The sequence below is a fragment of the Tursiops truncatus genome, chromosome 3 (assembly GCF_011762595.2).
Source record: "Tursiops truncatus isolate mTurTru1 chromosome 3, mTurTru1.mat.Y, whole genome shotgun sequence".
Lineage (NCBI taxonomy): Eukaryota > Metazoa > Chordata > Mammalia > Artiodactyla > Delphinidae > Tursiops > Tursiops truncatus.
This window is the reverse complement of record NC_047036.1, coordinates 145,486,251-145,512,397: the sequence shown is the minus strand read 5'-3', so window position 1 is coordinate 145,512,397 and position 26,147 is coordinate 145,486,251. Positions and strand designations below refer to the sequence as shown.

General features: G+C 48.9%; 1 protein-coding gene across 3 annotated transcripts; it reads left to right on the top strand.

Moving 5' to 3' along the window:
* The first annotated feature begins 4,963 nt into the window (after positions 1–4,963).
* Positions 4,964–16,450, top strand: KCNMB1 (potassium calcium-activated channel subfamily M regulatory beta subunit 1). 3 transcript variants are annotated; one of them, XM_073802790.1, is made up of 5 exons: positions 5,070–5,106; positions 7,196–7,291; positions 8,582–8,739; positions 10,807–10,978; positions 15,989–16,450. In XM_073802790.1, exons 3-5 carry the CDS (start codon positions 8,606–8,608, stop codon positions 16,310–16,312), a joined length of 630 nt encoding a protein of 209 aa, XP_073658891.1. In that variant the 5' UTR covers positions 5,070–5,106; positions 7,196–7,291; positions 8,582–8,605; the 3' UTR covers positions 16,313–16,450. The 3 variants fall into 3 exon arrangements, with proteins under 3 accessions (XP_033709447.1, XP_073658890.1, XP_073658891.1); XM_033853556.2 differs by lacking the exon at positions 7,196–7,291 and having other exon boundaries at positions 4,964–5,106; positions 16,043–16,450; XM_073802789.1 differs by lacking the exon at positions 7,196–7,291 and having other exon boundaries at positions 4,964–5,106.
* Positions 16,451–26,147: the final 9,697 nt, after the last annotated feature.

The following is a 26,147-nucleotide window of genomic DNA, read 5'->3' as shown; positions in this document are numbered from 1 at the left end:
TCTGCAAGATGAAAACTTCTAGAGATCAGTTGCACAACCATGAGAATATAGTTCCTCCACTGAACCGTACACTAAAAACACGGTTAAGAGGGTAAACAAAATTTTTCAAGTAAGAGATTTTTTTTTTTCCAAGCCAAACAACAACAAAATCCCAAGATTCTCTATTTATTCCTTTGGGTGTTAGAGATGTGGCAGTGAACAGGAACGGCTCTTGCTCCGGATCTCAGGAAGCTTCCATCCCCATGGGTGATCTGTTAATGGAGAATGCACGCGAATAAATGTAAAATTACAGAAGGGAAGCGCCGTGGAGGCGGTGCACGCAGTGCTCTGAGCAGGTTAAATCAGAGCACTGACCCGGCCCAGTAGCTGAGGGGGGTGGCTAAGGGCACAGGAGGTGAGGTGAGGACCCCAAGAGTGAGTCCCGCTGGAAAGGAAGAGCTCACTAGCAGCTGGGACCAGAGGGGGCATGCTCTCTGGAGAGAGAGCACCTGCACCCTTTTATGAGTGTTTGGAAGGATGCATGCCCCGTCCCCTCACCAGCAATTCCCTCCGAATGGCGTGGCGAGGTTATCATTGAGCCTTCATCTTCCTCCTGTCCTTTTCTGTTGCCCACCTTTTCCACAGTGAGCTTAGATGATTTTGCAGAAAGGAAAAGGCATAAAAAAAAAAAATCTCACCTTACTTCACAGATGGACTGCAGGGCTCTTGACCTATGTTCCTCCTTGTTTCAAAGAGGACTTCAAGCTGCTTACAATTATGTTTACAATACAGCAGGCTAAAATGCCTTGTCGTTAAGTAAGAAAAATGCAGCGAGGGGAAAAAGTGGCTAGAAGAGTCAGGAAAAAGGAGCGAGGTAGCCCTTCGCTCACAGGGAGAGAGCCTGTCCTCCCCAGCGGCAGGGCTCGCCTTGTCATTTGATTCGAATATTGGCATTTCATTGTCTGTTTTTGTATTGATACTTTGTCTTCTCAACTCTATTGAAAAATCTTTTGTTGTGATTTATTCTGCTCCTCATTACTCTCTCTCCCTTAAAACATGTTATTTTATCTTTTCTGTTGTGACTTTTCGCAGTGTTAAAAATCCATCCTCGCTCCCCTGCAGGGAAGGAGCCACATCTGACCCACAGGTCAGCACAGTGACAGATTCACAGCCTCTGCACAGCAGGCCCTCAAATGTCTGTGAGCGGATGGCTTATCTAGGGCTGAGAGCTACTCACACCCTCCCCCCGGCAGCACTCAGCCAGTGACACACCCTCAGCAGGGGCTCAGGACACGGGTTGCCAGTTTGATTTATGGGACTTCTCATCCCAAATGGCCACACAGAATAGATGTTGATTCAAAGGGTTTACATAAGTAAGTGGGTACACAATCCAGAAAGGGCTATAGACCGAGTAGAAGGGGTGTGTGAAGCAGCTGAAGCAGACGTCATAAAGAAATGCTGGTCCTCTTGAAAACAGCATCTGGGGGAGTCATGGAGGGACAAGGATGGGCTGCGGAGCCAGCAAGCACAGGTGCACATCCGGCTCCATCACATCACATGCCAGGGGAGTGACCTTGGGCAAATAACTGAAACAAGAAGACCTCTTGTGAGGACTGCCCAGAGGAACGTATGTGTGTATGTACTTGTGTATGTGTATGCATACATGTGTATATGTATATGCATGTGTACGTGTGAGTGTGTCTATGTCTATCTGCATATGCATATGTATATGTGTTTGTACATGCATATGTGTGTATGCATGTGGATGTGTATACATGTGCGTATGTGTATCGCATAGCATATGCACATGTGTATGCACACACATGCATATTTATGTACATGCATATATGTACATGGATATGTGTACATGTGTATATACACATGGATGTGTTTGCATCAGGTGTATGCATACGTGTGTATATGTGCACGCATGTGAATGCACACATGCAAGTACATGTGCACACACGTACCGGTGTATATGCGCACACACATGTGTGTATGCATATGTGTATGCATGTGTGTTTGTGTGTATATGTATGCACACACATGCATGTATATGTGTATTTGCATATATATATGAACCACGCCCTGGCACAAGTAGATGCTTGATAAATGAAAATGCCCTCCTATATCACTGCCCTTCTATTCCTTTTGTGCAGCAGTGAACAACCTGATAGAAGACTATACAGAGCATTTCTAAAGCTCCCCCATCACATGTCATACAGCAATCTCAGGCTTTTTAATCCTGGTTCTGTACTACCACTGTCACCAGCAACAATAACAGTTCCCCTTCCAAATCACTTACGACATGTTCCCGTTACTATGGCTGCATAACAAATCCCCCCCAGAACATAAGGGCATAAAACAACCACTTAATTTGCTCATATGTTTTGTGGATGGGGAATTCATCGAGGGTGCAGAATGGTGGCTGATGTCTGAGGTCTCAGCTGGGGGACTTGAAGGCTGGGGCCTGGAGTCATCTGCAGGCTCCTTCACTTACATACCTGGGAGGTGCTGTTTGCTGACTGAGAGAGAACTGAGCTGGGGCTGTCAGGTGGAACATCTACATGGGGCCTCTTGGCTTCTTCACAATACGGACAGTGTCCGGCGAGAGCGTGCCCAGTGAAAGCTGTACCACAGTTTACGACTTAGCCTTGGGAATCACAGTGTCACTTCCGCCACATTCTATCCGCAAGACAGTTACAACGCTCTGCCAGGCTGAGGGGGAGGGGACAAAGATGCCCCCTCTTGATGGAGGAATGTCGATGTCACAATGAAAGAAGAGCACATGGGATGGGATGTGTGTTGGTGTAGCCATCCTGGGAAAATGCAATCTGCCACATTATGTGTCAGGTAGCTCAGCTGATCTCTTGTTCCTCAAAAAACACTGAGGGGTTACCTATACGTATCTCCACTCTAGAGGTGGACAAACTGAAGCGCAGAGAGGCAAAAGAACCTGCCTTGGGCAGTGTATTTAACGTCTCTGAACCTCAGTGAGCCCCCTCTATAAAATAGGTAGAAAATTCTCTACCTGAATGGATGACTGTGAGCCTGCAGTGCTTATTACCTTATGAGGTTGTTGGAAGGTTGAAGTTGGGGAAGTGATTTTGTGATCTCTTATCCTTTGTGCCAGTGCAAAGTACCGGTCTTCACTGCTGTGGCATCATTATTTCCTTGCCTTCCACGTACAATCATCTGTCCCACACAAACCCCACAGCCAACCAGGGACCAGGGTTTCCACCCACATACCGTGAAGAGCGAGTATGTCAAAGCCTTCTGGCAGGGGTTAGCTTTGATGCAGCAGAAGGATCGCACCCTCCTTCCCTGCCTGTTCCTATCTTCCAGGGGGGAAAGTACCTTGGGAAGAATGCTAGTGTTTGTTTATAAATTCCAAATGTATAACCCTTAATACCTCATTTAGTTGTTTAAATGTAACCCTTTAGTCATATGAAAGGCCATCTGTTGTACTGTGTGTCTCTCCCCCAGGGGAGCAGAAGGAAGGACCGGCATTTTTGCATGAGTTCATGGGCGGGAATCTTCTGGCTTCCGGGGGTGGGGGTGGGGGTGGGGGCGGTGGGCCAAGGACCTTCTTGGAAAATCATTCCTCTGGGGATGCGTTCCAGGCCCTATGTCCTTCGTTGACAATGCAGTATCTGTAAGGTCTGAGGCCTTAAGAGACCCCCTTTGCTATGATGTCTGTTATATAGACGATTTACTCTACTGTTCATAGGATTCCATTAGGAAAGGGGCAGTGGAAGGGAGCTAAGTGCTGGAGAGTATGTAGCGGCCTGAACATCGCTCTCATTTCATGGCCTGCTGGGCTGGCTGCCTCACAGCAGCCGAGGCAGGAGTGAGGGAAGGGCTAGAACACATTCAGCAGGCATGGCTGGGCTGTGCTCACCTCCCCAGGAGCTGGGGGTACTCAGGTGACCGCCAGAACCTCAGGTGGCAGGTGTCTGTATAACCGAGGCGAGCTTTTATATTTTAGAGAAACGCCAGTCTCAGCAGAGCGAGCCCCGGCTCTGCAATCTGGAAGGGCCAGCTTTGAATCCGGCTCCTGCCCTGAGAGCAGGGGAACTGTGGACCAGTAACTTAAGGCCTCTGAGCCTCAGATTCAGTTTCTTCGAGTAAAGCGTGGGGCAGAGTCATGCTAACGACCGCATCATGCCTGATACTTAGGGGAGGCCCAATACATGGGGTTTGTTTTCGTCGCTGCTTTTTAATCCTTACAGGAAGCGGAGGGAAGCATGGTTTTGCCTGCAGACGCTGCTGCTTGTCTTTCCTATTGATGGGAACAAGTCTCTGCCCATGAGCCCAAAATGCACAGTTTGACAGTCTCTGGGAGGCCATAGGGCCAAGAGGGCTATTCCTGGACATGGCTGGCTGGAAGCAGCGGTCCATCTCTCACTGCTCCCAGCTTCTGCTCGGTTGGTCTTTAAAAGGTGAGTTTCTTTTCCCCTGCCCCAAATCTCCACCATCTCTAACCCTCATCACTACCCTGAACAAAGTAAGATTTAAAAATCCCAAGAGCACAGATGGGAAAATTGAGGTTCAGAGAGGTGCTGTGACCTGCGCAGGGTCACACAGCACACAAACGCCAAAGGCTAAGGGTTTTCGGTTGCTCTAGCGGGGAAATGCCAGCCCCTCAGCGGCTGACAAGCCCAACCCCTCAGAGCTTCAACTCCTCCTCCCTCCCCCATGTCAACAAAAAGAAACTCATTTTCTATTCCTGGCTTCTCTGCCAGCTCAGAGAAGGGACTGAGTGAAGAAGAAATGTCTCCAAATATACCCAGATGGTCTTTCCTGACTTCTCAGTTTTGCTGTCTGTTTTGCGAAATCTGTTTTCCACTAGACTCTGGGAACTGCAGGTGCAGGGGCCTGGGTAACAGCTGCCCTCCTCTGGGCTGGGTACCTGCTCTCCCGAGTTTGTGTCCTGGGGCTGTGTGCTCAGACTTGACCATGTTTGGGCATGGAGGCTCGTCTCAGATGGGAACCAAAGGCCACTTCCCCAGAGACGGACTGGGAGCCCAAACTTCCTGCTGGAGCTCAGGCGGCCTCTTTTGGGGTGGGGGCTGGGGGCCAGGCAGAAAAGTGTCTGCCGAAGACTCACAGGGCACCAGGGAGACTGTGAGTACCAAGTTCAAGGGCACTGGGGAAGTGGTTTCTCCAGAGACTGGGGCTGGAGGGGAGATCTTCGTGGAGGGAGGCTGGCAGTGGGAGCTCCCTCCCTCGACGGGCTGTCCATCAGGATTCTGGGCTCCAGAGGAGTTGATGTTGTGTCACTCGGGACTAGAACTGCTGGACCCATGGTCTGGTGGCCTTCGGGGGGCCAAGGGTAAGGGTGGGCGCTCCATGGCCCAGTCACTGTAGTAACTCAGTGCTCTGGCCCTCAGGTCTCAGCTCCCAGAGCAGCCAGAGGGCAGCAGCCTGGAGATCAAGACCAGTCCTGGCACTTGTCACCAGGGGAGGGGGTAGGACAGAAACAGGCCCAGCAGGAGCACTGGGGACTTCTGATCCAAACCTTCAGGGTTTTCTTTGTTAATAGTAAGAGTTAATATTTATCGAGGGCTTGCGTTGGGCCAGGCACTGTGATAAATATGATGTTCGATACATCCTTTGCTCTTTGTCAGAACTCTCGGAAGCAGGTACTATCATACTCGTTTTACAGTCACAAGGTTGCTAAGTAGCAAAGCCAGGATTTGATTCCATGTCTGATGACCTCAAAACACCCCCTGTCCCTCACTCCACCAGACCCTTAAACACTGTCCTCTATGCCCTGTCCTCTTCAGGAAAAGGAGGTCAACCCAAATACCAGGTCACACAGGACCCTCCAAAATCCTGTCTTGCTTGGCCTTTCTTCATCCTTCCTAAATCCACCCCAGACCTCTAGTGACTTTTCTAAATGGGAAGCTATATCCCCAAAGTCCAGAGATATTTAGCAATTCTCAAAACTTAGATAGTCTTCTTAGAGTCTAACTGAAATCCCTCCTTTTACAGCTGCAACCCATTTCTTCTTGTCCAGACCTCAGGGGATGTCAGCAGCTCCCAACCTTCCTCCTGTCTAAAGGCTCTCACTGTGGTGGTTGTATCCTATGACCATATCTGTATCCATATCATCTCCCCCTTCTTTTATCCTGCGTGGTCTTACGAGGATTTATCGAAACTCTGAAGCCTACTCCTTCAGTGTGGGCCACAGTCTCACCAGAGCATTGCAGACAGGTGGGATCTGAACGAATGGCAGATTCCAGACTGTTCTCTGACAGGGAGCCTCCCATCTCTTTTCCTCCTGAGTTCTCAGACCCGGTAGCACAGGGTCCTGCCTTCCCCAGCCTCGGGAGTGCCCAGGGGCTGGGAGGATATAAGAAGCTGTGCAGCAGAAGGGCCAGTGCCCCTGGGGGCTGATTAGCCAGGAAGGCAGGGCAGGCCTCCCCCTTCAAGGATGCGCCGACTCTCCCAGGAAAAGATTGGTTTTGTTGTGAGCGCTCGGCCTAGGTCCTCCCTCCAAGGCAAGATTCCTTCTTGGCCCCAGAGACTTGTGTTCCACAGTCCTGGGGCTGGGACCAGGCACCAGTGACCATAGACAGTCCTGGGGAAGCAGGCCACGTGGGCTTTCAGCCCATCCTCAGGTGGCTGTGTTCCTTTACCTGCAAAAACGTGGACGGGCTTGTTAAACTGGCCCCAGGTAAACAGTGATGTGGACTGTCCCATTCCCACAAGATGCAGAGACAGAAGGACAGAAGTAATAGGACGGAAGCGAATTGAACTGAACATCTTTCTTTGTCAAGGGAACATTTTTTCCCTTGTGAGTTCGTAATGTCTGTTAGAATGTAGGGAAACCCCACTTCTCAGTGCCCCAAATGTGGAAGGAAAAGTCATCATTGGGTGAGGGAGTCAATCATCTTGGAGGGAGTGACAGGGCTGTAACCTTGGTATCTGACGCTGGAATCTCCTCTTTAGGACACTAGGGGAGGGGGAACAGCTGGAGTGGGGAGGAAAGGGGGTCAAGCATCTCTGATTGGACACTTGAAACAGTCCAATAGTTAGGAGAGAAGCCTGAGTAGAAAATGAAGCACTTCGCTGAAAATTCCTTTGGACTAATAATACCTATCTCCTAGATACTCACTAATTCATAAAAATATTAGGTTTATTACTTTAGGGACCTGGTGGGGAAAATAAATTCCTTCCTGATATCTGGCTAAAATTTCCCCCACAACAGGGATTACAGAGAAAGGCCCCACGGCCCCTGCATCCTTGGTAGAACTGCTACCTTCAACAACAGACGAAACACCAGCAAAGGAATTTACCACAGGCTGTGAGGCAATGCACAGAGGGATGGGAAATCCATACAAGGACAGAAGCCAGGCACCTCTGGCTCCAGGCGGCACACGGGTGGCAAGAGTGACACTGCCGGAGGGTGTTCAGTGCGCCCAGCAGGGGAGGGAGGGGCCCTGCTTGCCCTGAGGAGAAGCAGATTCCCAGAAGAAAAACGAGGGGCTTCTGGCCCAAGAAAGGGGAAGGGAGGAAGATGCCTGTCACTCCCATGCAATCTGCTTTGGCCCAGGGTGGCTCAAGTCCCCGTATAAGAGAGCAGTTGCTGAGGCCACATAATGCCTCCTGCCCTTGCTTGGAGCAAGGAGGAGGCTCTTACAGGATCCCAGTAGTGGAGACACCTCCTGCCACCCCAATGCCTGTGGCTGCCCTCTGGGGGCCCTGCTACCCCTTCTCTGCGTGCTGCCCACGCCCAGCCGGCCCTGCTGTGGGACTGTTTTGGTAGAACTGTGAAATGCTCCAAGCTGTTCTGAGACAAGTATCCTAGGAGAAAGAGCACAGATGGTCCACTTCTGCAGGGAGGATATTAGTTTATCTCCAGTATTAGCTTCCTATCAGTGCTGTAACAAAGTACCACAAACTTGGTGGCCCCAAACAACAGAAATTTACTTACACACAGTTCCGGAAGCCAGAAGTTTAAAATCAGCAAAATGTTGGCCAGGCTAAGTCAAGGTGTCATCGGGGCTGTACTTCCTTCAGAGACTGTAGGGGACAATACGTAATTCCTTGCCTCTTCCAGCTTCTGGTGGCTGCCCGCACTCCCTGGCACGTGGCCACATCACTCCAATCTCAGCCGCCCTGGTCATAGCGCCCTCTCCTCTTTTGTGTCTAATCTCCCTCCACCTCCTTCCTATAAGGATTCTTGCAATTACATTTAGGTCTACATGGATAGTCTAGGATAATCTCCCCATCTCAAGATCCTTCATTTAAAATCTTTGCCATGTAAAGTAACGGTCACAGATCCTGGGGCTGAGAACATGTGTACCTTGGGGGCCACTACTGAGCCTGTCACACACTATGTGACCTTGGGCCAGTCACTTTACCTCTCTGAGCCACAGGTCCTTCATCTGTAGAATGGGGATGATAGTACTTGCCTCTCAGAGCTGGGGGGAGGCTTACATGGGGTCCAAAGAACCCTCTGAGGTTGCCAAGCTCCATATAAAAGTAAAGATGATGTTGATATTTGAGCACCTTCTTCTCTCACCTGTCCTCCCTTCTGTGGTTTACCTATCACCTGTGCTGATCTCACATCTGTTTGCCTCTGTGGTCCTAGAAATGACTGCTGTCCCTTGTGGACATGGGGAAGAAGCTGGTGATGGCTCAGAAGCGGGGAGAGACCCGAGCCCTTTGCCTGGGTGTGGCCATGGTGCTGTGCGCCGTCATCACCTACTACATCCTTGGCACGACCATGCTGCCCCTCTACCAGAAAAGGTACGGAACCCTCCCAGCCTGGCCCCATCCTCCGGCCTCTCCCCTAAGATCTGGTCTGCAAGGAACCCCAGGCTTCTTCTTACCCTTCCCCTTGACCTTCACACCAGGCAGGAAGGTCTGGACAATCCTCATTCTTAGGGTCAAGGGTTCAAGTGCAGGGAGGGTAGGCCGAACTGGGCCCTGCACGTCTGGAATTCTGGAACTTGGACGTAAAAGATGCAGGAGGCCCTTCTCGCAAGAAACAGCCAAGGAGGCCAACACCTCTTCCCTGGTGGTCCAATGGTTAAAGTCTGCCTTCCAATACAGGGGACGTGGGTTTGATCCCTGGTTGGGGAACTGAGATCCCACATACGGCAGGGCAACTAAGCCCGCACGCCGCAACTACTGAGCCCACATGCCTCAACTGGTGAGCCTGCGTGCCGCAAACTACAGAGCCCATGCGCCCTGGAGCCTGCATGCCACAACTAGAGAAAAGCCCACGCACCACAACTAGAGGGAATGCCATGTGTCTCAACTAGAGAGAAGCCCGCATGCCACAACTATGACCTGACGCAGCCAAAAATAAAAATAAAAAAATAAAAAGAAAGAAAGAAACAGCCAAGGATCAGAGCAAATGCCCCAGTGTGAGTCTGATCCCAGGAGGAATCAGAGAGTCACAGAATTTTGTAGCTCATCTGCATTTTGGTTCTCTTTCACAAACCTCTGAGTCAAGTGGGCATCTATCTTCCTGTTGAATATCTCAAGTGATGGGGAGCTCACTACCTCAACTGTATACACCATTTCATTTGGGGGCCTTTCTGATAAGTAGGGAGTGTCTACACTGAGCCAAAAACTGTTCCCCTGGAGCTCTGCTCTGGAATCTCAGAGAATGTCCCATGCCTTTGCTGCCTGACATGTCAACCACTTGAGCTTTTAAAGGAAAGACTGTGAAGTCCCTGATCCATGTTCTAATGGGAACAAATATGCTCCGTTCTCTCAGCCTGATCTTAGGATAAGTCTCAGACCCTTGCCTCTGGCCGCGTTCCAGCGGCTGACAGCCCCCTCGGTCTGGCAATGTGTCTCCTGCCTGGTAAATGGGAAATGAGTCACAATTGATTCACTGGTGTGTTGATGAGCCTGTTATGCTCTTCCGGGCCTGCTCCTGCCCCACTTTTTACAGCCCTGGAGCCATTCCAGGCTGGAATCTTACCGAGTAAGGCACCGCTCAGAGCAGCCATGTGCCTCCAACACGTTTTCTCTGGGTTGAGCACCATCCCCGTCATCTTCCCCTCTCGGGAAACAAATCAAGCCCCTCCTTCATCTACTCTTTTTAAAGAAAAGGGCACAGATTCTGAAGCCATCCATACCTGGCTTCAGGTGCTGTGTGGCCTTGGAAGAATCACTCGACCTTTCTGAACTTCTCTGCCACCCTCTTCAAGACGAAGATGGATGTGGCTAAGGTGTCTGAGGTTGGGCTGCCCATCAGAATCACGGAGAGGAGTTTTAAAAACACACCAGGGGGCTTCCCTGGTGGCACAGTGGTTGGGAGTCCGCCTGCCGATGCGGGGGACGCGGGGTCGTGCCCCGGTCTGGGAGGATCCCACATGCTGCGGAGCGGCTGGGCCCGTGAACCACGGCCGGTGAGCCTGAGCGTCCGGAGCCTGTGCTCCGTAACGGGAGAGGCCACAACAGTGAGAGGCCCGCATACCGCAAAAAAACCCAAAACAAACAAACAAACAAACAAAAACACACCAGGGCCTGGAGCCCACCTACCTTAGAAATTCTGATTCACTTGTTCTGGGGTGTGGTTTGGCCACGACAATCTTTACAAGCTCCCCAGGGTATTGGGTGAGCAGCCAGGGCTGGAACCACTTATGCAGATATTGTCCAAAAGGCCCCAAAGCGTTGATATTTAGATTCTACGATTCCTCCCCTGGGCCCAGGGACTCTGGGGTCACGCTCCTTTAGTGCCAGATGCTGGGGGTCTGGGCCCTGGGTCTCTCTAAAGGGGTTCACACTGGGCAGTCTGTGCCATCCAGGTTCTGAGATGTGTGTGTGTGTGTGTGTGTGTGTGCATCGTCTCCCCAGCGTGTGGACCCAGGAATCCATGTGTCACCTGATTGAGACCAACATCAGGGACCAGGAGCACCTGGAGGGCAAGAAAGTGCCCCAGTACCCGTGCCTGTGGGTCAACGTGTCATCCGTGGGCCGGTGGGCCGTGCTGTACCACACGGAGGACACTCGGGACCGGAACCAGCAGGTACTGACGGGGGGGCGAGGTACATATCCCCTTACCCCGGCAGGCGTGTGCGCCCGTCCCTAGCTGGTTCCCTATCCCCGCTCCGGAGAGCGGAGGCCGGGAAAGATAAACCCACTTGACCAGGGGCCACAGCTGGTATGAGGTCCAGACAGCCTTAGCTCTTCTGCAGTGGAGTCAGACAGACCTGCCGCCAACCAGCTGTGTGGTGGGAGCAGCCAGCGCGGCCCCCCTAAGCCTCAGTTTCTACATCTCTTGAAGCGCTGTTATGAAGTCAGGGACTGTTTATGATGTACCAAGCTCGATGCTGGGTGGATAGCAGGCATGACAAAGAAGCTGTTAATGGTCTTGCTTCATCCTGTAAAGTGAGTCACATGAGAGGCCGGACCCAGAGCTGACCCCACAGAGAGGAACCCCTGTGACTCCCCCCTGCAACTCTAGGAAACCAGAGGCCCAGGTTTGGAGCAACCTTTGGAGGCCAACACTTGGGAGATGCACCCATCACTGCCTCTCAACAGCCCCCCACCCCAAATCCACCATTGTAGCCCTTTCTATAGGAAACGCAAGTTGGCCCATTTTCATTCACTCATTCCCTTGCTCTTTCATTCAGACATCGCTGAGCACTTCCTGTGTTAGGGGCTTTGGGTTCAAGAGGAGAGAGCTCGTATGTGAAATAACACCTAGTAGAGAGGGATCAGTGCCATAGGGAGAAACCAAAAAAATTATGGGCATTAAAGGAGGAAGTGACATTTCCTAGCACATTGAGGTGAGGGTATCAGAAAGGCATTTGGGTTAAAAATCAGGCAGGTACAGGTTACACAGAAATACGGGGCGGGGGACATACATATCAAGGCGAGGCAGAGAACAGGCATGAGGAGGGAAGGCCGGGTAAGAGAGAGATTCCAACACCGGCACAGACAATGCCACAGGATGGGGTGTAGCGGGAAAATGTTTCAGAGGTAGCCTAGGGTCTGTTCTCAGAAGCCCCCCACACTACCAAAGTGGACAATTAAACTGGGGTGGGTTTTTTTGTAGTTTTTTCTTTGTTTTTTGAGAGAAGAAGAACTTTAATGAAGAATGTTACATGTTATAGAAGGTAATTAGCCCCCATATTAAAAGAATATTACAGAAAACACTTTCCTGAATTTTTTTTTTTTTTCCTAAAAGGACAGTCTTCAAGGGTGTCTGAGAGTGATAGCAAACACAACACAGTAGGAGAGAAGGAGGGGAGGTGGAATTCCAGCATTCCCTGACCCAGCACAGTTAGGGAAGCGCGTGAAGGAACCATTTTACAGAGAATGGGATTAGGCATTCATATTCAATCAGGATTTTTTTTTTTTTTTTTTGAGCTTTAACAGTTCAGCATAAGGAAGGAAACTGGGAAGGAAAGATGGAGGAAGGGTTAAGCTTATCCACAATTGCCATTTTACAGAAAAACACACTGGTTCAACCATATGAGATGCGCAGGTTAGTCTTCCCCGTGTAGCCCTGCAAATACATAGAGCAAATGCCAAGGCGGCCATCTGCGCTCGGGGTTAACGTACTGGGTACACAGTTTGAAAGAGACTCTGATTCCACCAGGGCTGGTCTCTCATCAGCCTGGGCTGCGAACACATGAAGTTCCTTTGCATTTGCATCAAAAGGCCAGAGCTTTGCCTGGAAAAACCTCAGACCAAATAATGCTCGTGGTGCTGGCTGTAACAGGGAGTAAAGTCATTTGCAACTCCTAATAGACTCCACCATTTCCTGGGGGAAGGTTCTACTGATTACCAGGGATTTAAATTCAAGCAAACCGTAAAGAAGGGAAAGACTAATGATATTCTGGCGCTGTATAAGCTGTGTGCCTGACTTCCCTGCCAAGGACTACCAAACTGCGGAATTAAAATGTGATCAGGGAAGCTGGGGTTCCTCACCTCTGTCTGTGGGTTAGATCCATCTGGGGGACTTAGAACCAGGGTCCCACACCAGACCCACGGATGTAGAATCTCTGGGCTCTTCAGGTGATTCCAAGATTCCTTGGGAATTACTGCTGTGAGCAGCTGGGAGTCTTTAAAGGATTTGGGGTCCTGGCAGCATGATCAGAGTGATGTGGAGGGCTGTGGGGTTCAGTTACTGGCGAGGGAGGTGAGGGCCACAGCAAACACCTGGGACAGCTCGGGCAGGGATGGATGCAGACAGAATTTAGCAGCTGATGGGATGGGAAGGGGAAGGGTGCCGGAGGGACAGTGGGATCATTGACAGTGCTAGGGGGTCATGGAGACGTGGGTCCGGGCAGTGCAAGGCGGCCTGACTTGTTCTGTCATCACTAGCATGACTCGGCCATGCCAGATGGAGCTAGAGCCTCCAAACCTACCTGAATCAGCTCCTCCCATGACCCCTGCCTTTTCTTTGGCATCCAGGGTCCCCTGATTTATTCAAGGATCAAGAAGCACATTTTCAAAGACAAGCAGAAGTGATCACTGGTGCAACGGGGGCTGGGAACAGGCTGGTTTGCAGGCTGCCACCCCGGTCCTGAGGCTGCCAGAGGAGCGAAAGGCCAGATCTTCTCCCTAATGGGCTGTCAGCAGCCTCTCAGACATGCCTCTGTCTGGCCTTGGAAGGACAGCACTGGCAGCCGCTGGATATTCTATCTGTTATCCCATAGCATCCAGGCACCACCAGGAGTGTGCCAATGGCAGGTTGCCACTCTGGCGTGACAGCGGAAGTGGCCTTCACGGTTTTGCCAAACAGCTGTGTTGGTGCACCAGCTGTTCCTCCCACCTTTGTTCAGCTCCTTGCCGTGCAAGGAGCCAGTGTTCCAGGCCAGCTGGGTGTCTTCTGGAATCACATGTGAAAGGCCTGGCAAGGCTGTCTCCCCCAAGCCCTACTATGAGGAAGGGTGTTGCCAGCCCACTCTTGGATTCTTCCATGAGACTTAGCCTGGGGGGATTCTAAGCCCCTTCCCACGGTCTATGCTGAGAACAGTGACACTGCAGGACTTGGGGGAGAGGCTAGATCATTTAAGGTCCTTTAGACAACTCATGGTTAGCTGGACCCAGGGCAGGGGAGAGAGGATGCAAGTGGGCCCCAGGCCTCTGAGGTTGGCTCTGCAGAGTAAACTCCTGTCCAGTATCTAGAGAACATTAAGGATCTAGAGTAATCCCAAACTGGCAAAGAATACAGTGGGACCCCAGGATGGGCACAAGTTCCCACTTCAGAGCTTGTCCATAGGCCCCTCCTTAAGGGAAAGAAGGAGTATTGTTTCAATTTCATAGTTAAGTCACAATATTATCATTAACAGCATCTTCCATTTATTGAGCACGTAATATGTCCTGGGCTCTGCGCTAAGCGCTTAACGTGCACCATCTTGGTGAACCGCCATGACAATTCTGCTAGGCAGGCACCCTCACAAACCCAATCTACAAGGCTCAGCGAGGTTGAGACATTTGCCAAGGTCACACAACTTGGAACTTGTAGTTGAGCTCAGGCCTGTCTGGTTCCATCGCCACACCTTTGCTCAGTGGGCTAGGTTACCCAAGGTCACAGTCAGAGACTTTGGGGAGATAGGACTAGGCCCTCTGAGCTCATGATTCTGGATCCACCTGCTACTGGGACCGTATCGTACCCAAGAAATCTGAATGCCAGATTCCTCAGGAGCCAGCTTCTCCCCAGCCTCGGCTGCTCCCTGACTGGCTGGGGACGTGAATCTGCCTCTGGATGCAGCTCTCCCACTTCCCAGGCTGTCAGAGCTGTGATGCAACCATTCTCTGTACTGCTGGACTGAACGCTGTCAGGGCAGGCAGCTTTGGGGCAGGACCTCATTTAAATACAGGGAGCAAGCCAGGCCCGGGGAGAAGCTGGCGCAACACTGTCACTCGTTTTGATCTGGGACGTGATTGGACGAGGACAGTGGTCCTCGAACTTTAGTGCATGGAGGAATCACCCGAATGCTGAGCCCACCCTCAGCCGTTCAGAGTGAGGAGGGAGCCTGTGCTTATGACCAGCCTTCCAGGTAGTCTGCTGCGGAGCCCGTGCGGGGGACCACCCTCGCAGAACATCTGCCGGAGGCTCACGTAAGCAACATGCAGACCTCCTAGCACGGAAGAGGGATAAAACCAGGGTCTACACTTTGTGCCTTCTCTGCGGAGCTTTCCATCTGGACCTCATTTGCCCAGGCCGGAAGCTTCCTAATCACAAGGATCAGTGTCAGAATTAAACGTGTCCCAGGCTCTGCCTGCACAAATCTCTTTTAAATGCATTCTCTCTTTCCTTTGAATCTCGGTGTCAGATATCAGCTGGCCAACATCTTTTGCTCGGCTCACGCAGGGTTAGACCTCAAAGGGTTTTCAATTCAAATTTTCGCCAATATTTTAAAATTGTGAGAGTCCACATTAAAATCTGGTTTTCTGGCTTCTCTACAAATATTGGAGGTCTGGCTACAGTAGGTCTTCTGGATGGCATGGCATCAGTTGTCCAGATGGAGTGATGCCTGCCAGTCTAGACGCAGCTGGCTCTCTCCATCTCACCAGGACCACCCATCCCCTGACACCGAGTGTCAGCTGGCACCTGTCATCCTATTCCCTCACCTACTTCACCCGTGGACGTTACCTGCCTGCGCTTTGTAGGCAATTGAGCGTCTGACTTCTGCCCTGAATCGAAATATAGAGCCCACTCAGCCTGTGTCCCCCATTGGTCTCCTTAGACAGATAAGTTTGAAGTTCTTTAATAAACTCCTTTGAAAAAGGTATTGCTATTAACCCATTTAAGTGATGAAGACATCAAGGCTCAGAATGGTAAGCAATTTGCCTAAGGTTCTGAAGCCAATGGGAGCAGAGCCAGGGTTCCAGCTGGGGCCCCTATCTCCAGGTGTGCAGCGTGTACCCTGAGCCGCTCCAAGGCCACCACCCTCCCAGATGACACTGTGTACACACCTTCTAGAAGCACGCAATGTGCAGCCTGCCAAGCTTTGGACAGTCTTAACTCCCACCCAGGGGCCTGACTCCAAAGCTGACGCTTTTCTTTATTCCATGCCAGGCCCTAAGAAAGAGGGATTTCCAATCCCATGGGTGCTCTCGCTTCTCCCTACAGTGCTCCTACATCCCAGGCAGCCTGGACAACTACCAGATGGCCCGGGCCGATGTGGAGAAGGTTAGAGCCAAACTCCACGAGCGCCGGGTGTTCGACTGCTTCTCCACGACTCGGGAGAATGAGACGAGTGTCCTGTATCAGCGCCTCTACGGTCCCCAGACCCTCCTCTTCTCCCTCTTCTGGCCCACCTTCCTGCTGACCGGTGGCCTCCTCGTTATCGCCATGGTGAAGATCAACCAGTCCCTCTCCATCCTGGCAGCCCAGAAGTAGCCCCATCCACACCACATCACTGCTCGGGCCACCAGGGGCTGGATGCGTCCCCAGGCTGTTCCTCACTTGTGTCCCCATGCCTCCTCCCCCTGCCTTCCCACTCTCCCCCCTCCAATACATTCTGTCTTCTGCTGCCTGGATGGTCTTTGGGAAATCTCTTTGTTAAGTCATTTCCTGCTCAAGAATGTTACAGTGGCTTCCCCGGACCCAGGAGAATGCAAGGCCAACCAGTGATAGGTCTCCTTTCCCTGTCCCCGCTCAACTGACTCAAACTTCTTTCCTGCTGTGCCACTGTCCACTGCACCGAGGACAGTGATTCTGTCCTGGCAGTTGGATCAAAGACCTGCTGGTCCCACCCAGGAAGCCATCCCTGGGAAACCTCTGTTCCTTCTTTGAATTCCACTCTGAAAACAACAGCAGCGCTCATGGGCAGAGCACACTTAGAACATCGTTTGTTTTCAGGATTCTCAGAGCTATATACATTTTTATACCAATATTATCAGATATAGGTACAAACTTCTGGTCTTAAAGCCATGGGGATATAACGTACAGCGTGGTGACCACAGTTACTAATACTTTATTGTATATTTGAAAGTTGCTAAGAGAGTAGATCTTAAAAGCTCTCATCACAGGAGGAAAAATTGTCATTGTGGGGAGATGGATATTAGCTAGGTGTGGTGATGATTTTGCAATACATGCTACAGATATCGAATCATTACATTACACACTTGAAAACTAATATAACCTTATATATCAATTATACCTCAACTTAAAAAAACCAAATATATAAAAAATAACAAGAGGCTATAAGGAAATAATACTAAAATACATCAAAGTAGTAACAGTGGGATGGTGGTTAACTGTAACTTTCTTCCCTCTTTTTTTTTTCTTCCCTCTTTTTATTTTTCTTAATTTTTCATTTAATTTTATTTATTTATTTATTTATTGTGGTACACGGGCCTCTCATTGTTGTGGCCTCTCCCGTTGCGGAGCACAGGCTCCGGACGTGCAGGCCCAGCGGCCATGGCTCACGGGCTCAGCCGCTCCACGGCACGTGGGATCTTCCTGGACCGGGGCACGAACCCGTGTCCCCTGCATCGGCAGGTGGACTCTCAACCACTGCGCCACCGGGGAAGCCCTCCTCTTTTTATTTTTGATACTTTTCTAAATTTTCAACACTAAGAAGGTTTGGTTTCATTGTGTTTGTTTTTAATCAGAAAAGTAACAGTAGATGTTACTTTCGAAGGAAGTTTGAAAGGGTGAGCTCCCCATCACCAAGCAGATGCAAGTGGCCTGGGGAAGGGATTCAGCTCCCATCAGAGACAGGTTTTTGAGAACACACAAGTTTAAGAACGCTGTATGGAGGGAAGGTAACCGCCGAGATGGGGAATTATGATTTACAATGCAGATAAATACAAGACGCTGGCCCTGCAGGGGAAGTCCATCTCAGTCTTAGAAAGGGGATAATTGGGGGAAGCTGTCATCTCTACCATTACCATTCCAAACACTTGGCCTAGAGCAGTCATTCTCAAACTGTGGTCCCCGGACCAGCAATATTGGCATTCTATGGAGGCGTGTGAGAAATGCACATTCTCAGGCCCTCAGCCCAGCCCTACTGAACCAGAAACCCCAAGGCGGTGTGGTGGGGAGTGGTTTCGTGGGGTCCCGAGGAGATGGACAGCAACTTTGTGTTTTAACAGTGGCTGCAGGGGACCTGTGCTGGAGCATGAGAACCACTGGTGTACAGAACCAGGGTCCTGTCACTGGGCTTTTTGGAATGAATCAATGACTTTTTGTCAGCTCCAGTCCTGAGCTGGACATGAAGTTAGGCTGGTGTCCCTGAAGCTCCTCCCGGAGCTGTGATTCCAGGTGCAGACCCTGGGGGTGAATCCTATCTCCACTTCCGCCAGACTGCACCCCCCTGATTCTCACTTGTTTCATCTATAAAAGAGAGACTCCCCATTTTGGGTAGTTGGGAGGGCTAATGAAGGTTTGACACATAGTAGGTGGTCAAAATGGAAGCTGTTGTTATAACAGTAACAAGTAATGAATACTCAGAAACTTCCAGAAGAAATTATACCAACAATAATGTTAACTAGCATTTATTGGTGCTTATTTATTCCATGCCAGACACAGTGCTAAGCAGTGTGTCTTGTAAAAATTCAGTGAGGCACTACTGAACCCAGCTCACAGATAAGGAGAAGCAAAATAAGACAGTGGTTTATATATGTGGACTTGTGATGCCTACGGCCTGGCTTCAAATACCCAAACCTGTTATTCTCTAGCTGGGTGACTTTGGGCAAATAACTTCTCTGTGCCTCAATTTCCTCACTTGCAAAATAGGAACTAATAATAATATTTCCCTTTTGAGGGTTGTTGGTATTAAATGAGTTATTGTATAATGTTCCTAGAATAACGACTGACACATGCTAAGTGCTATATAAGATATTATGAGAAACTGAGGCTCTAAGAGATCATTGGCCAAGGTCAACCATATAGCAAGTGAGGAACTGGGAATCAAGCCTTGGGCTGGGTGATTCCAGAGCCTGACCTGTCAACCACAGTATTTGAGCTGATTCAGCTGAAGGGCTGAGGGACCCATCCATCCAAAGACCCGGGGGCCAGGTAAGGAAGAGTTTTGCATCCTGGGAACCCCATGGTGTCCTCATGTAAGTCAGAGATCTGAGGGAGCACCTGGAATCTGCACCAACTTCTGTCACTTGCAGCCAGGGATCCCTGATGCAGCTTCACATCCTCCAGGTTCTTACTGAAGACAATCCTTCCAAGGGGAGGTAGCACACTATTCCCTGGAGTTTCTTCCTTCTGAGGTCAGGGACTTCTCAAGGGCCTTGTGAGTCTAGAAAGTCCCAGTTGTGATACTGTCCTCTAGTTCTTTGGGGGAAATTAGGTAAAGGGTACATGGGACCTGTCTGTGTTACTTCTTACAACTGCATGGGAATCTACAAGAAGAAAAAAGTCCCCATCGTGAGTCTCATTTACAGGGCTTCCTTTGCATATGCTTTCCATGCACCTGCATTTGGGGCTGAAATACAGAGAAGCTCAGATTATCCAAACCGCCCCTGCAGGGGAAAAGGCCATGACTTTCTAGCAAAAAGTACCTGGGGATGCCCAGCCCCACTGATCCATGCATTATTAACAATGATCTTCATTTGCTTGAGACAATGCCGTCCTCCTGTCAACGAATTTGGCCCACTTCTATCAAATCCCATACCTGCCTGTTGCTCACAGAACTTCATGGTCAAGACAAGAGTGACATAATGGGCATTTAAGCATGATGGAGTTAGACACGGAGGAAAATGGTTTTGGAATAATGGCTGCCTGGGAGCAGAGAGCCCTCATCAGTTCTTAAAAAAATCACTCTGCTAATGAAGTCTAGTGCTTCCACTGGTTTTGCTTTTTCTCTCCTGAGCCAGTGACTCACACCTGAAGAGGTGCACCTGGATCACTCCCTGCAACCCCCCAACTCAGATCGCCTGGTGGAGGTCAGCGGCAAGGAGAGGAGGAGGGGCAGAGAGTGCCCGTCTTCAAGGAGCTGATCATCTTCTTGACACTCCGTCTCCCTCCTCCCCTACCATTATCAAGGGCTTCCTTCTCCACAGCGAAGAACGTAATTTATGCAAATTCAAAATAATGCAATGTAAAAATATTAGTAAAATCTCAATTTTTGTGACTTCCTGAAATGATGCCAGCCTCCCCGACCGCCATCAACAATTCATCTAAAATTCCTCCTAATTTCAAAACTCCTCGGGTGTGTGGATTGTAGACTGCATTCGCTCTATTACTAATTGACAGTACAGGCTGGTGCATAAGAATAGCCAATGTCTTTTGCGTTTGGGGGAATTTGAATTATATGTAATATTTGCAAAGACACTGTTTGAACAAAGTGCAGCTGTCTTATACCTCACCAGCCACTGCCCTTTCACACGTAGGGAAAAGAGTAAGACCAAAGGAAAATCAGGAAGACATGAAGAAATTCACTAGAGACTAGGGGAATGGTTCTCAAAGCAGAGGACTGCAAGGTGAAAACTCTTTTTATAATACTATTTAGATACTATTTGCTTTTTTTGCTCTCATTCTCTCACCAGTGGAATTTTTCAGAGCTTATGCGGCATGTGATATCACAAAAGACTGAATGCAGACATGAGAGTCCAGCAGTCTTCTACTGAGCCAGACATTACAGAGATTTGCAAAAAGGGAAAACAGTGCTACTTTTCTTAATGATGTTTTTGAAAATATAATTATTTCTCATAAAAATATGGTCTTTTTGTTAACATGTAATGGGTATATCATTGTTATTTTAAAATAAATTCATTTAAATGAAACATTCTGAGTTTTCATTTCTAAATGGTAAACATTAGTTAATATAACCCATATAAACCAAATCTCTTTGGAGTCCCAACATATTTTAAGATTGGAGAAGGATTCTGAGACCACATAGTTTCAGAACTGCTGGTGAGTCCAGAGACAGACAGGGTCCCCCTGCTCTTCCCAGCCATGCCCTGTGCACATCCAAAACCCTCCTCTAAGTTTCATCAGATTCCCACTGAGGGCCAGGAGGAGAGCGTCCATTTTCCCCATCTCTCCTGGTTCCGGGTTGTCTCTTCTACAGGTGGGTCAGTTTATGGACTACCTTCCTCTCCACAGGTGCTTTCCTGGAACTTCGTCATGTCAATTCAAATACAGAATTCAGCACCTTCCTAGATTTCCACAGCTCTCCCTTCCCACTCATATCATGCCTGTGCTCATCAGTCAACTTCCTTAAATGCTAAGGAGGTCGGGGAAGAGATGTCTATAAATGCAAAGCAATCGACTCCAACTGAATGTTGGACCGAGGTGGTGATTCATCCCAAAGCTTGCACCTTCTGCCTCCATTAGAGAGACTTCAATCTCCCATAATCTCCCGCATCTCACACCAACCTCCCTCGATATACATAAAAGAAAGACAGGGGTTTACTTAGCATCTGCAGCTTTAAGACCCATCTTCTCTCTCCACTCCCAGTGAGACTGTTGCCCTGAGCCCTCGTCTGTCACTTCTGCAGCCTCCACTTTTCGACACGCCTTTGATTTCTTATATTCAAATGAAAACTCATCTTCTCTGAGGGTCAGTAGTTCTTTAAAGATCACCTAGTGCTTCTTCACTTTCTGATCTGGTGCTTGAACCCTCCCTATAACATTCCCCTTTAGCAACAACCTACGTCAACATCTCTTTTGACAAATAACTCACTGTACTGGGAGGTAGTTACTTCCATTTGGGGATGTATTTAGCAAATTACATCTGGAACAAGAATCTATCATCTGTAATAATAATAAGACTTAACATCTGTTGAACACTGTAGGCCAGGATCCGGGCTAAACCCTTACATGTAAGGTCCATTTAACCCTAACAATATCCTTTAGGCTATTATTACTGTCTCCACTTCATAGATGAGGCAACGAAGGCACAGAGATTTAACTTGCCGCAGGTCAGAAGTCAGTAAGTAGCAGTTAGTGAATAGCAGAGCTGGGATTCAAACCTGAACAGTACGGCTCCAGGCTCTACTCTCTAACCACTGTGCGTCCTGCCCGTTAATCTCTGCCCCGTATCAAAAATGGAAAATTCCCAGCAGGGCAAGTTCAGTACTGAGAGCTTTTTAAGGGCCTCTATATACATTCCCATGGAGCCGAGGCTCTCGAACGGTTCCCTGGAGCCACACCTCTGAAGAGTCCACAGCTGTGGAGTGAGGCCCCACCATATGCATCCGAAAAAGCTCTGCAAAGATTCTGATGGCGAAAGTGCCAAGATGGACAGGCAGATGAGGTTGGCTACAGTCTGCCTGATGCGGTGATCACCCAGCCCATGGCACCAACCAGGCAGGCTATGGCCACAGAAATCCCTGACCTGATGTCTCTACTAAAAAGCAGGATGGAAGAGAGGCTGGGCTGACTTGTCCCTTTCTCAGGGATCCCACACTTTTCTCGGTCAACCCTGCTTTTTTTCCCCAAGTGTTCCCAAATCCCTGGTTCACTAGTCCATTCTAGGATGTGTCCAGGAGCTGACAGCATGCTTATTTATACATAGCTTTAGAATTTTCTTTTGCAATCATTAATAAAAATTGAGCTATGTGACACTTTCTTGGTCTCTAACTAATTTTTCTGCGACTCTGTTGGCCATGCAAGTGGTAGTCTTGGAAACATCTCATATATATATATGTGTGTCTTTAAACACCGTTTTATATGCCCTCCGTTGGTTCTTTCCAACTCCGGGAACTGAAATTTTCTGAGCCCCAAGCCAGAACCTCATTGGTTTGGAGTAGCCTGAGCCCTCTGCGCACCTGTGAGCCTCTTAGCCACACTGGACCATCACGTCCAGTCTTTCACCTTGTGGGGAAGATGGGAAGCCCAAGTAGAAATAGGTGTCGTTTGCCCCTCCATCAGATCACGTGCCCCAAGCAAACTCGGTTATTTTTACTGAGTCAGTTGTTTTTACTCTCTCTCTCAGAACACGTTTTCAAAGCCTTTTTCTTATTCTTAAATTTTGCGGGAGGTAAGTTTCAGCTTAGTGTAACCTTATTCTTCTGGTTCTAAACTACATGTTTCATTTGTGTTTGGAGAGGGAGCCTGCAGGGAGGAAAGCTCAGAAAAATGAAAGTTCGAATCTGGCTTTTCTATGACCCTGGGCAGTTTATTCAATCTCCCTGAGACTCCGTTTCCTCAACTGGAAAATGAGCATAACATCTTTTGTTTTATAGGGTGCTTGTGATGACTCAGTGCAATACTGAATGTGAAGCGCTCAGCACTGTGTCGGGTGTATAAAAGATGCTCTGCAAATGTTCACTCTCCATTTGAGCAAACGTATCTCCTTCCTCTGATTATACAGATTCTTCTCTGTTTGAGCTCAGAGAACTTCCCAACACCCCTCTTTTCTCATGCACAACTTCTCACTTCTCTTTCTTGTGAGCATCATTGAGGACCATCTTGCATCTCTCTCCCTTTCAATCTGTTTCTAGCTGTGTTCTGTCTTAAGAATTTCTGCCACAGAGAGACTGTCTTTGCTTTGAACTTTCTTGAATCTACTTGTTATAAACTCAGTTCTGGAGGAAAAGCAGAACCTGGTTGAACCATCCAAGGGCCAAAGGACCAGTTTCCACGATAGTTCCCTTCATGGGAGAACCACCAACATTGACAACAATAGGTCTGGCTGGAACGATTCTCTCAGTGTGAGGCAGGCAAATCCCTCGGCCCAGAAATCAGGCTTAATTGGAAATTAAATTGCATTTCCATGCCAACTGCAGGGTGCTTATATCCACAGCTAATTTATCAAGGTGATGCCTCATTCATGGGAATAGAGTGGCTGCATCAGCAAGGTTACAAGCTTGTGTCTGATGAGATGAACTTTCTTTAAAGCGCAACTTGAACCCTTCAAGCTCCTCATTTTGGGGTTTTTGCACTTACTGGCTGCCTCCTCTGTGCCAGGCACTGTGCCAGGGCCTGGAGATGTGGATGCTGGCGGGAAACGGCACTGCATTCTCCCTGCTCTGTGCCAGTGGCAGAAAGAGAATCCCATAAGCAAAAGATTCCCAAACCACAGCATTTTACTTAGTTATCCAGGGTTGAGTTGTTTAGGAAGGTAGAGAGCATTATGGATAACTTCATGGTTAAGAATCTGATCTCTATATTGAACACTGACACTAGTCGTTCACAACGAACAAGGGTGGCCAGACTCTTCACCAAGCCCTTTACACTCATGTATTCCATTCTCCAGGCAATGGCGGGAAATAAATACATGATGATTTTCATTATCCCCATTTCACTGATGAAGAAATTGAGACCTAGGAAGTACGTAACTTGCCTGAGGTCATTGTCACCAACTAATAGGTGGTAGAGCTGGGATTTAAACTAAGGTCATTTCATAGCAGAGCCAATGCCTTTAAATGCCAGATTATACTGCTCCTTTATTTCCCCCGACTTTAATTCTAAAAATGTCCAACTATAGAAGAGTTGCAAAATTAATATATAGGAGACGCATACCCTTCACCTTGGTTCACAAATTATTATCAATATTTTGCCATATTTGTACTCCTTCTGTGTGTGTGTGTGTGTGTGTGTGTGTGTGTGCATTTGGTTTTCTGAATCATTTGAGGCTAGGTTCAGGGACATAAAACACAAGTCTGGTTTGGAAACCACATGGGGACGAGTTTGGCTGGAGAATGTGTTTGCGGTTGGGGAGACACGAGCTGGAAGCAGGCTGAGACCATGAGATGCCAGCTATGACAGCCAGGTCTGGAAGTTTCGGGTGTGCTCTAACATGGTGAGGACAGGCAGTGACACAGTGCAGTGAAAGCATAAATTTTATTGAAGGTATTGGGAAGAATTAAAAAATTAAAGATATGTATTCAGGGAATGGTATTTTTATGGTCTGATTAAATATACATGCTTATTGAAGGTAAGGCAGACCATACAGTTCCTCTATCAAGAAGAACTTTTAAAATATAACCATTGATCTTAACTAAAACCCAGGATATTTCAGTTTATTTCTTTTCTGTTTTACTTTTTCTACCCACCTATCTATTCACAGATAGGAACCTCATTGTACTTGTAGTTTTGTATCCTGATTTTTCACCTAATATTACGTCAATAGCGTTTCTGCTTGTTATTAAGTAGTCCTCAAAATAATTTTTCAAAGGTTTAATATTATTGCATCAGATGGATGAACCAAAATTCAGTTAACCCACTATTTTTTGACTGAAGTTGAGATTGTCTTCAATTTTTCACTATTATAATGTAGTACCATGGTGAATCCTGCTGAATAGAAGTCTTGGTGTACATCTCTGATGATCTGCTTAGAACAGACTTCTAGAAGTAGGGCTCTCTGGTCAAAGGGTTGCATGGACTATCTCTTTGTTTTGCCCTGGTGTGGAGGAGACAAGAGGGGGGAAGTGGAAAGAAATGCAGTCTGCGGGCTGCAGCAAAGCAGTGAGACGTGATGAGAGTTTGGACTTTGGGGACAGCACTGAGAATGGAAAGAGTGACAGACAAGAGAAACACCAGGGAGAACTAATCAATAGAACTCAGTGAGCAAAGATAATGGAAGGTGCAAACTGGGGACACATACAGAGAAACAGTGAAGTCAGGAGAGACAGGTCTGCTTTGCTTTTACGAGGGTTGAGTAGAGGGCACAGGATGACATTCAAATCGAAGGACTTATGATCCATCCTCCCTCCCTCCCTTTCTTCCTTTCTCCATTCATCCCTCCATTGAGTCAGGATCATCGACACTTTGCTAAGGGGGTAAGTGTGGTTGGAAAGATGGACTTGGGAAGGCAGAATACAGAACCGGGGCCTTTAATGGGCACGCAGTGCAGAGACTTTCAGAAAGGGAAAGTGGATTCAGAGGCCCAGGTTCAAGGGCCAGCTTTGCCACCCACCAGGTGGTCTCCTCCTGGGCTTCTCGTCTGCCTGGTGGACCTCTCAGCTTCCCCTGAGGACTTACTATGTGCTGGGCCCTGTGCCAGGTGCTGGGGAAGCGGCAACGGCCAGGACAGTCCCTGACCTTGTGAAGCTGGACTCTCAGGGCACAAGCCAGACCAGAAACAAATGAGTAAATGTGTGATGTAATTGCAGGAGGGTTATGCGGGAAAATGAGGCAGCGTTAGGTGGGTTGGAAATGCCACTGTGCACAGCGGGGGCGACTGTAGACAGGAGGGGATCTGAATGAAGTGCGGGAGAGAGCCAGAGGAGAGCTGGCAGAGGGTGTCCAGACGGAGAGACAGTAACCGTCAGGACCCAGAGGCTGGAGGAGCTGGGGTTCCAGCAAAAACAACATGGCCTGGTGGCTG

What these genes read in the sequence shown, in the direction of transcription:
- KCNMB1 (XM_073802789.1), top strand. Translation starts at nt 8,606, where the DNA reads ATGGGGAAGAAGCTGGTGATGGCTCAGAAGCGGGGAGAGACCCGAGCC. An exon ending in CTGCCCCTCTACCAGAAAAG is followed by an intron (nt 8,740 to 10,806) that starts GTACGGAACCCT and finishes TCGTCTCCCCAG; the next exon opens with CGTGTGGACCCAGGAATCCA. An exon ending in CTCGGGACCGGAACCAGCAG is followed by an intron (nt 10,979 to 15,988) that starts GTACTGACGGGG and finishes ATTCCATGCCAG; the next exon opens with GCCCTAAGAAAGAGGGATTT.